This window comes from Vipera ursinii, assembly GCF_947247035.1.
Source record: "Vipera ursinii genome assembly, chromosome: 3".
Taxonomy (NCBI): domain Eukaryota; kingdom Metazoa; phylum Chordata; class Lepidosauria; order Squamata; family Viperidae; genus Vipera; species Vipera ursinii.
Window position 1 is genome coordinate 152,528,303 of NC_139516.1, and position 10,980 is coordinate 152,539,282.

The 10,980-nt window shown below is 37.4% G+C and overlaps 1 protein-coding gene across 3 annotated transcripts in view; it reads right to left on the reverse strand.

The window, feature by feature from the left end:
- The window catches only part of ATP9B (ATPase phospholipid transporting 9B (putative)), a 151,850-nt gene extending 141,715 nt beyond the window's left edge, over positions 1 to 10,135 (reverse strand). For 2 of the 3 annotated variants that reach the window (XM_083359959.1, XM_083359960.1), the window contains exon 1: positions 10,023 to 10,135. In XM_083359959.1, the coding sequence (XP_083216085.1) occupies positions 10,023 to 10,117 (95 nt within the window). In that variant the 5' untranslated portion in view covers positions 10,118 to 10,135. Of the gene's footprint in view, positions 1 to 3,732; positions 3,794 to 10,022 lie in introns of those variants that run through there. The other variant, XM_083359961.1, reaches the window with a different exon arrangement.
- Positions 10,136 to 10,980: the final 845 nt, after the last annotated feature.

The following is a 10,980-nucleotide window of genomic DNA, read 5'->3' on the forward strand; positions in this document are numbered from 1 at the left end:
ATAGTTTAGTAAATAAAAAGCATTCTAAAAAACTAAATAAAAGAAAATTATAACAGACACTTTAAAATTAATTATATCTAAATATCTACAGAGAAATCTATACAAGATTATTTTTAAAAGCTTTTAAAAGGATAACCAAAGAATACATTAAATTACAAGGCAACATGATTCCTTCAGGGACAAATGTGCCCTAGCTAACTCCCAATGACTTTAAAAAAAACCCTGAAAAAATTAAACACAAAGATTGCATTCTGCAAGGAAAAGCAACAGCCTCTAATGCTGTATTTATTGTCTATTTATTATTACTGGGATAGTAATTTCTGTGCTATTTGTTGGGTGGCAATTGGGAACTTGTTTGCTTTCTTATAAATAAATAGGTGTTCATCTGTGAATCCCACATTCACTTTCAAAATTCCAAATGTGCCTCTAGATTGGCTGGCTCAGGAAGTCATAAAAGGGGCATCGTTCCCCACCCTGCTCTAGACAGTAAACACTGCCAATCACCACTTTATTCTTTAAATTTTGTCTACATTTTAAAAGTTCTTTTATTTTACCATTACTGTCTGAACTAGTAAGCAACAGCAAAAAGTAAAATGCAATTACAAATACTGTATTATTAACTATTATTACAGCTATTATCCAATTGTTTCTCTAAGAAGTTCAAAGCAGCAGTCAAATCAGGAAGATCTGTTTTAGGTTTTTTCCCCATACAACTATCAAACTCCTGATTAAAGGACCATTAAATTTCTACGACTGAAACAATCTTATAAGATAAAATAAGGAGAACTACTTCTCATTCAGGATGATGTACAAACATACACTGACAGCTTCATCCCATTCACTTCCTCCCACTCTTTTCATAAGACTTACTAACTTTTCAAATGGAAAATTCTGATATTTTATGTGTCTGTTTCTCATAGAACAATAGGAACCCAGAAGACCCTGAGGGACTGATTGTCTTTTGGAAAACAAATAAATCTGGCTGACAAGTCAACTCTGTGCAAACTTCTGTAGGCATCGAGTCTGCCTTAAAATATTATTTCCCCCCATATATAACAATTTTCAGTGCAAATAAAATGGAGCACATCGTTGAAAAAATTCTGCTATGATTTCTTAAGATTATTTTATTATATTATTTTAAACACCTGGCAGACTGAAATAGCTATCTGTTGATATATCTTGTGAAATAAAAATGTCATACATAACACCACTGTACTACAGAAAAAGGCTCAGAGATTATAAATAACATTTCTCCAACAATATAACAAATAGAATGCTAAATGTTTAGGGCGTGTTACTTAATTTATATTTATGGTGGTAGTACCATTCTTTTAAATTTTCTATGCAAGGGCATGTGGACTATCATAAACGACAGATTGTATATGTAATTTATAACTTGTATAATCACGAGGATATTTTTTCAGTAATTCTAGAAACAAAGAAAGAAATCTGTGTTTTACAGTTCATACCTTAGATTTTGCAATACAAACATTCCTGAAGCAGATCAGGGCCCCATATAGATAAAGGCATGTCCTCAATACCATCAGTCCTTTAAGTTATTATAATATGTGCCTCTGTTTTATCAGGAAAGCTATCATTAATACAAACTGAGATCACACCTCTTACTTGAGCATTCTTCACTGAACTGGAATAATGTGTTATAATTCTGACTCATAGCACCTGAAACAATTTTACTGACTGAAACAATAAACTGATATATCTTTTTTTATTACTTCTTTTGTGGGTAAGACTGAAAGAAAACAAGACACAATCTCTTTTTTTATCTTAAAATAAAGATACACTGAGAATTCATTGATATATTAATACAAAGACATTGACAAAGCTTAACTATAACTAGAGAATGTTTACTATTTTTGTCTAAGGTTTAAGTATTTTGATATCAATTACTCCAGAAGATGGTAGAGGACAGGAAGGCCTGGAGGAACATTGTCCATGGGGTCGCGATGGGTCGGACAGGACTTCGCAACTAACAACAACAACAACCAAAAAACAAAGAAAAGATATTTTAAAGGTGTAGAAAGATTTAACTAAGGCAGGCAATAAACATGAGCATGAATCACATACACATTTAAGAACAAAACATGAATAAAAAATGCTTGAAAATAGAATAAAATCAGACATACTTTTAAAGGACAACCTTTAAACCTGAGTTCAAAAGTACTGTATTTCTGAAACAACATTCAGAAAGTCAGTGCTTATACACAGGTGTGTTGAACTGGAAAATAAAAGAACAAATCCATTTCTTTTAACCTTTCTTCCTCCTGGTTTAAGGACAACTATGTAGAAGCGTACAGCTTCTAAAAGAGATATAATACAAATGAATCAACAGAGTACTAAAGAATTATACGACTGGTCCATATTGACACTGTAATGTAGTCTGTTTGGTTTGGGCTTAACTTCTGGAACTGAATCAGACATTAAGACTTGTGATCACAGTTTTAAAATTAAATTGACAGACGATTATTCAACAACTAACCCAGCCATAAAATGGCACCTGCACTGAATTGGCGAGGAAAATTTTAGCATACTGTACTTCATTTAAGCTCTTAGTTTTCAATATGTATGATGTATGAATGTAAAAATAAATAAGTAAAAAGTAAATACAGTAAAAAGTAAATCAAATAATCAGGAAGACGGTCTCCACCTTAACAGGTCTACTGGTTCACTACAATTAAAGGAACTTTTATTGATTGTACTATATTCTATACATTGTAATATGGAACTTTTGTTCACTTGCTCTCTCTAGTTTTATTCTTTGTAGCATTCATCTATAGGACCCTACTGCTTTTATCAAAATGACAAAAGCAGTGTCACATGTGCAGCTTCCATCTCTTTTGCGTATTTCTGCAATGCACATTCAAAAGGGTCAGGACTGACTTGGGTAAACTCTCCCTCCCGCACTTCCTAAAGATGCAGCTGCTAAAGTCTCTGCATTATGGGTTCAAAGGTTTCCTGAATATGTATCTTTTTGTTCAGGAGACATTACAGCGTTGTGAATTTGTAGTGTTATCAATATTTGTCCAGCTAGATGGCTGACTGCAGTCAGACCTAGTTATTACTTGGATGGCAGCTCAAGAAATCAGAGTCCTATAGGCATCCCAGAAAAGGGCAATAGTAAATCACCTCCATAAGGTTGGACATGTCCATGATGTCACCATGAGTTAATTTTTAAACTGAAGCAAGACTATACTACATCTGTCAATATTATGTTATTCATGCTTTTATCAATATTTGTTCGTGGTTTTGTTCTATTTTGTGCTGTTTTATTTTTTACCCTCCGTATTATTTTTTTCAACGATCTAGAAATAATTTAAAATAAATAATTCTGATGGGAGTCAAAGTGAATGCTGGCCCCATGAATCAACCTAAGATTGTCAAAAACTTCTCAATATTCTTAGGTTGACAAACAAACCATGCATACCAGCATTTTGCTTTTCTTGACAAAGTTTATGTCTCAGTTCATCCCTCAGTTAGATTCAATTTAAAAAAACACAATATTGTTGAATATCACCTGTACGGGGGTGACAGTCAAGCCCACATCTCCGAATTATTTTTCAAACCTATTTCATGTAAATTTTAAACAGCATACAATGCAAAATTGATACCTGTAGAACCATGGCCTATCAGCCATTTGTTAGAGAAATAATCCCACATTCACATTTTTGGGGAACTGATAATCCTAATAGGCATAGAATTGCTTCTCCATAGTACCTTCAGTATCTAGCTACTGATGAAATATACCAGGCTGCTAATACCAAAATCTGTTGAAAGGTTCAGGAAAAAAACCACTTGTTTTGTGGGCAGCTAGTCTGGTGTAATGGTTAAGGTGCTGGTCTGCAAATCAGATGGTAGTATGTTCTGTTCTCTATTAAGCACAGAAGACAATTAGATGACTTTGGTCCAGATTTTAAAATCTTGGGATTTTTGAGAAAAGAGAAAATAGTGTCATTTCAGAAACAGTTCTACAAGAATCTCAGGTTTGCACAAAACAAAAACTGAAACATTTAAGACTTGACTCTCAATTGCAAAATGCATTAACTCTTACCTGAAGAAAGTACATGCATAACTAAGCACAATAGTTACAGTTGCAAGAAAAAGTATGTGAACCCTTTGGGATTACGTGGAGTTTTGCATGAATTGGCCATAAAATGCAATCTAAACGTCATGTAAGTCACAATAGAAAAACACAGTCTGCTTAAAATAATACTACACAAACATTAGCTGTTGTCATGTTTTAATTGAACATAAGATGGAAACATTCACAGTGCAGGGTGGAAAAAGTATGTGAACCCCTAGCCTAATGACTTCTCCAAGAGCTAATTGGAGCCAGAAGTGAGCCAACCTTGACTCCAATCAGTGTGATGATATTGGATGTGTTGCTGACAGCTGTCCTGCCCTTTAAAAACACACACCTGTTTTGGGTTTACTGGTCTCAAGAAGCACTGTCTGATGTGAACCATGCCTCGCAGAAAAGAGCTCTCAGAAGACCTACGATCAAGAATTGTTGAGTTGCATGAAGCTGGAAAAAGATACAAAAGTATCTCCAAAAGCCTTGATGTTTATGTGTCCACGGTAAGACAGACTGTCTACAAATGGAGAAAGTTTAGCACTGTTGCTACTCTCCCTAGGCGTGGTCGTCCTGTAAAAATGACTGCAAGAGCACAGCGCATAATGCTTAATGAGGTAAAGAAGAATCCTAGAGTGTCAGCTAAAGACCTACAGAAATCTCTGGCACATGCTAACATTTTTGTTGACACATCTACAATAAGGAAAACATTAAACAAGAATGGAGTACATGGGAGGACACCACGGAGGAAGCCATTGCTGTCCAAAACAAATATTGCAGCATGTTTGAAGTTTGTAAAAGAGCACCTGGATGTTCCACAGCACTACTGGCAAAATATACTGTGGACAGATGAAACCAAAATTGAGTTGTTTGGGAAAAACACACAACACTGTGTGGAGAAAAAAAGGCACAGCACACCAACATCAAAACCTCATCCCCACTGTAAAACATGGCGGAGGGAGCATCATGGTTTGGGGCTGCTTTGCTGCCTTAGGGCCTGGACGGATTGTTGTCATTGATGGGAAAATGAATTCCAGAGTTTATCAGCACATTTTGCAGGAAAACGTACGACCATCTGTCCGCCAACTGAAGCTCTGCAGAGGATGGGTGATACAACAGGACAATGACCCAAAGCATACAAGTAATTCAACAAAACAATGGCTTCAACAGAACAGAATTCGCTTTCTGGAGTGGCACAGTCAGAGTCCTGACATCAACCCGATTGAAATGCTGTGGCATGACCTTAAGAGAGCGATTCACACCAGACATCCCAAGAATATTGCTACACTGAAACAGTTTTGTGCAGAGGAGTGGTCCAAAATTACTCCAGATCGTTGTGCAGGTCTGATCTGCAACTACAGGAAACATTTGGTTGAGGTTATTGCTGCCAAAGGAGGGTCAACCAGTTATTAAGTCCAAAGGTTCACATACTTTTTCCACCCTGCACTGTGAATGTTTCCATCTTATGTTCAATTAAAACATGACAACAGCTAATGTTTGTGTAGTATTATTTTAAGCAGACTGTGTTTTTCTATTGTTGTGACTTACATGATGTTTAGGGCACATTTTATGGCCAATTCATGCAAAACTCCACGTAATCCCAAAGGGTTCACATACTTTTTCTTGCAACTGTATTTAGTAATTTTACAATCATGTTCTAAGGAACTTGAAAATTGGTTTGTTTATTCATTCATTCATGCACACATTCATCAAATTTTAAATACTTCCTATCTCAGTCACAGAGAGACTCTGGCCTTTATACTGGTACACAGTTTAAAAAGTTTATCATTCCTCAATTAGAATATCAGTAATGACAATAGAAAACTGTTTTTCTTTCGTTCTAAAATCCCTGGCAATAAATATATTCTGAAAGATTATGTTTTAACAATTTTATGAGATATAAGAAATTTGGTTATCATTTCAACTGATTTGACAGCCCACATCAGAACAGTACATATAATATGCAGATCAAACCAAAATATCAGAAAACAAAATATTTTTCTTTAATAATATTTTCCTCCAAACACATAGTTAAACATGACAAATATATGCAAAATTCTTCTAAATGCAATATCAAATAACCATTGTTTGTCACTAAAATTCAGGGAATTTAGAAGAGGAATGTTTTAAGAATTGTTAGCAATAGTTTGTTAATAAAATTTATACTATAGTACCTTTCTGGAAATTATTTCTTTATTATTGGAAACCCACAGTAAAAATTGTAATGCCAGATAAATTAATACATTTCCTTTAACTGTGTAGCACAATAGTTATATTTTAAGAACATGTACTTCCTAGTACTAACAAGATTAACAAGTTAAGATATAAATCGGAGAGACATATCAATAGTAACTTAAATTCTTTTTTAGCAGTTGGCAACAAGAATTGTGGTGAGAGATTGATAAAAAGGGTAGGTTTTATGTTGAGAAAAGATTGAGAGAAGATATAACAGCAATCTTCAAAAATCTAAAATGGTAACACATAGAAAGCAGCCAGTATGGTTTTTCTTTTCTTTTTCTTTCTACCTTTTCTTTCTCATCACAAAATAATAATCTTAACTTAGAGAAAAGCAGATCCTAGTGGTTGAATATTAAGAAAAACTTGCTAATATTGAGAGCGATTAGACAAAGGAAAACAAAGTACCCAGAGGGCAGCCCTTCATCGGGTATATTAGAAGCAGGGACTGGAGAAGTGTAAATGTTTTAAATTGGTTTCCTGTATGGGACAAGTTTTGGATTTGATATTCTTAAAATTCTCTTAACATTCTTGATAATTCTACGTTTGTGAAACATACCGATAGATTTAAATTTCTATGTTAAAATTTAAAGCCATTAGTAAGACATCACATTCCCCATCAAAATCTTAGTTATATCAAAGCTGTTAAAACTTATGGTGTGATTTAATACAAATAACTAAATCTGGAATCATAATAGCTGCATTTCTACAAACAAACACTGGGAGACTGTGAATTCTAGTTTTGCCTTAGGCATGAAAACTGGCTGATTGACTTTGGGCTAGTGATTCTCTCTCAACCAATCCACCTCCCAGGGCTGTTATTGTGTGGGAAACAGGAGGAAGAGGTATTAGGTATGTTTACCACCTTGAGTTATTTATAAAAATAATAAAGGAAAAAAATAAATATGTCTGAATGTCATATCTCTTTTTACAATAAAATGTGACTCAGTATTCATCCAAACATTATTTTCAATACATTTTGATAGCGATAGAAGAAATTTTAGTAGCTTAAATGCCAAATTGAAACAAATGTTCAAATGCCATCAAGAACTTTATTTTGAAAAAAATACTCAGGCAATTAAGATCTCATATATTAGTCTTGTAGAGGTATTCAGATTGGAGATACAGTACTAATATTCTCTAAACTTTATCTCATATTTCATTTCAAAGTTCTGAAATAGTAGCCTACAAAACCTAGGATCCGAAGATATTTCTTCACTACCTGAATTATGAATATAGACTCATTTTCTTACATATAGGATGTTCCAATCAAGTTCTCCTGATTATTTTCTAGTTGTACTTCTTTTTATTTTATCAGTTGTTTCCAAAGGTCCCTGTTTTTAGGAGCTATTTGTTAGGCAACAAATGCAGTTGGAAGACAAGATTGGCATCTATGGGGGAGCATCACAGAGATGCAAATGATAAACAAGTTCAAAGAACAAACCTTGTGGATGTGTTTCAGGACTGATAAACAGAAGTCTTCCATATTGTTATTAAATCATATACAAAAGACATGATCTATGCTATGGCCTATAACAGCTGGGCAATGTGTGGAGCAAGGGCTCCTCCCTGCCATACATTTGTCACCAAAACATATGCCACTGGAAAAATATACTATCCAGTTAGGAACCCTGATTTCTTTCCACATATTTTTTCCCCATTAGTTAAACATTTTAAACCATGGGTGTCCTGTTGGCTTTCCTGGGCTACGCTGAGTGAAGAGGAATTGTCTTCATATAAAATATTCAATATAATTAATGCATATAAATAACAAACTTTTTTAAAAAGTTTACACTCTTGTGGGGCAGCATTAGTAGCTCTCTAGGGCCACATGTAGTTGTTATATTAAATGTGTAAATATAATAATAAATTCCAATTAAAAATCGAAGCAATTTGAGGAACTGTTTCCAAATGTTCGGTAATTCCAATTGTTTTTTTCTAATAATCTAGTACTATTGCAATCTGTATTAATCTGTATAAATGCTAGGAACGGTGATTAAAACTTTGGCAACATAGAAACTTTCACCCAAAAATATTTCAGTTTCAGTTTTATCAATATGCCTAGTCATGAAAAAATAATGTCTATTTTGGACAGTATATAATATTTTATTGTTTATATGCAGGGGTGTGGGTCTATACATGTTGTATATAGTATGTTTTAGGTGTGTGTCATGTATGTTTCACTTTGAGAACTGGCAACTAAATTTCATTTTTGATGTGTGCAGTTGTGCCCACAGTAAAAAAATGACAACAATTAACTTATCTTATCTTACTTCTAGCACAAACCTTGAATAGACACCAAAGCAAGTCAAACATGTTGACTCCTGGTCTTATCTTTTTGTGCAGTGATTGATAACTTTGTTTTTAGAATATAAAAAAGAAATCTGTCAGTGGCTTTACAAATATCACATGTGTTTCAAAAGGCAAATTACAACTAAATGACTTTTAACAAAATATGCACTCTTAACAGAAGTTTCAAATGTTCTCAATAAATCTTTCCTAGGAACACGCTGCCAACCAACCCATCTTCCAAGTAAATCTCTTATTCTGGATTTGGGCTAAAGTTTTGTAAAAAAAAAATCTGTTTCCATAATCAATAACTGGAGGATTAGTTAAACATCTTTCTCTTGCAGCCACCCTTAATTCCTGCAGAGTTAACAGAGAAAGATAGGAATCACTGAAATAAATTCTCATTCCAATAAAGCAAATACAGAATGGGCGAATCCCACACTACACTAAAGCACTGCAAATTTTGCACAAATTGTTTTGTCTTTACGGGGCAAATGATATTGCTCGCCTCCCAGTGCCTTCTGGTAGAGACCGCTGTAAATCTTCTGGTCCTCCCCAAACTTCTTTCTAAATTGAAAAGAACCAAGAACTCATACTAATACTGCTAATACTGCTCATACTTGTAAGCCGCCCTGAGTCTTCGGAGAAGGGCGGGGTATAAATGCAATTAAAATAAAAAATAAATAAATAAAATACTTTACTAGGAGCAACTCACCCTACCTCAAACTTTTTCCCCCCTTAAGCCCCAAAGGGCTTTGGCGGCGAGAAGCTTCTGGGCAAGCATCAAAGTATTTTTTTATCATCTTCCTAAAAGTTCAAGGACTGAGGTCTAGATCGGAAAGCCGCCTCTGGGGTTGAGCATTGATGCTGCAGAAGAGTGGAGGAAGAAGGGCCTATGAGGGGCAGCCACATATGTAACGAAGGGCAGGCTGCTGTGACAGGACCAGCAATAACTCCTCTCCAGGCAGACGGGACAACCATCCTTCCCATGACCAACCAACCAACTCCAAGCTGCTCAGATGCAGCTGTTCCAAGGCCTAGAGCAGGGGTCTTCAAACTTGGCCCTTTTATGACTTGTGGACTTCAACTCCCAGAATTCCTCAGCCAGCTTTGCTGGCTGAGGAATTCTGGGAGTTGAAGTCCACAAGTCATAAAAGGGCCAAGTTTGAAGACCCCTGGCCTAGAGACTGCCAACGATCCTGGTCCTGGCCTCCCGGCAGACCCAAGGCCGTTCCACAGCTCGTTGGCTGGAAGGGAAAAAGCAGCAGCTCCTCGCCCCACTCAAGTTGGTCTGTGCCCACCACGGCCGACCCTTTCCCCCCCCTCTCTCCCCCAGGTATCCCCTGACAACCACTCCCCCCCCCTTATGTCTTCTCCTTCCCTTTCCGTTCATGTTCCTTCCGGTCGGTACCTGTTATGCCTCTGTGAGGCTGAGGCTTTGGTGTAATAAGCCGCCCTCCGTTGGGTGCTGCGCGGTAGCGGGTGCAGAGGGATTTCGTCCGCCATCTTTCTTCCCAACCTCCCCCCCCCCTTGCCCCGCTCTCTCTCTCGCTCACTCTTTTCCCGCCGCCTTCAGCCGGAGGGTTTGAATCGTCATCGTCGACGCGCCTTGACGTCACGGGGCGCGTAGGGCGCCGGGTGACGCAGTCGACGCTCGATGCCGGCCGAGGCGACGAGAGAGAGAAAGAGAGAGAGAGAGAGGAGAAAACGGGAAGAAGGGGAGAGGCGAGGGGGAGGGGCAGAGGGGAAAAGTGGGCGGGAGGATTCCCGACCAATCAGCTTTAGAGGAAAGCTCGCGCTTTCTTCCACAACCCGGGGCGGCTGAGGGGCTCGCGCGACTCCGCGCTGGGGCTGCGCGAGGTTCGAGGAGCCTCGAAGGCGGCGTAGAAGCAAAGGGAAAGCGAAAGTTCGCGGGATCAGGGGAATCGTGCAAAACCCTCCGCCGAGGAGGCCTGCGATGTTTCTGGACAGCAGTGGCAACATATTACTGTTGAGCGGGGGTGGGGGCTCCAAAACTATTTTCTCAGGCTTTTTGACTGTGTCATTTTGCGTGTTATTCAGACGTGTTGCTGTAGTTATTTTTGCGTGGCCATGTTTTCATCGTAACGTGTAAAGCCGCCAAGGAGTTTGGTGATGTGTACCTTTTTTTTTTTTTTTTAGAAATGAATCATGAAACTTTCCGGTGGCCGTCCAAGGGGGATTGGACATTTTTACACTGCGCTCCTGTGCGTCTTTGGTAGAAAGCTAGTCGATAAACCTACTGCTTTTCAGCACGCTTCAGTTTGTGGTATGAGATTTCGGGGCTGTGATCTCTTTCCCCCCCCCCCCCCCCACCACCACCACTTTTCCAATGCTTGCCAACCCTTAGC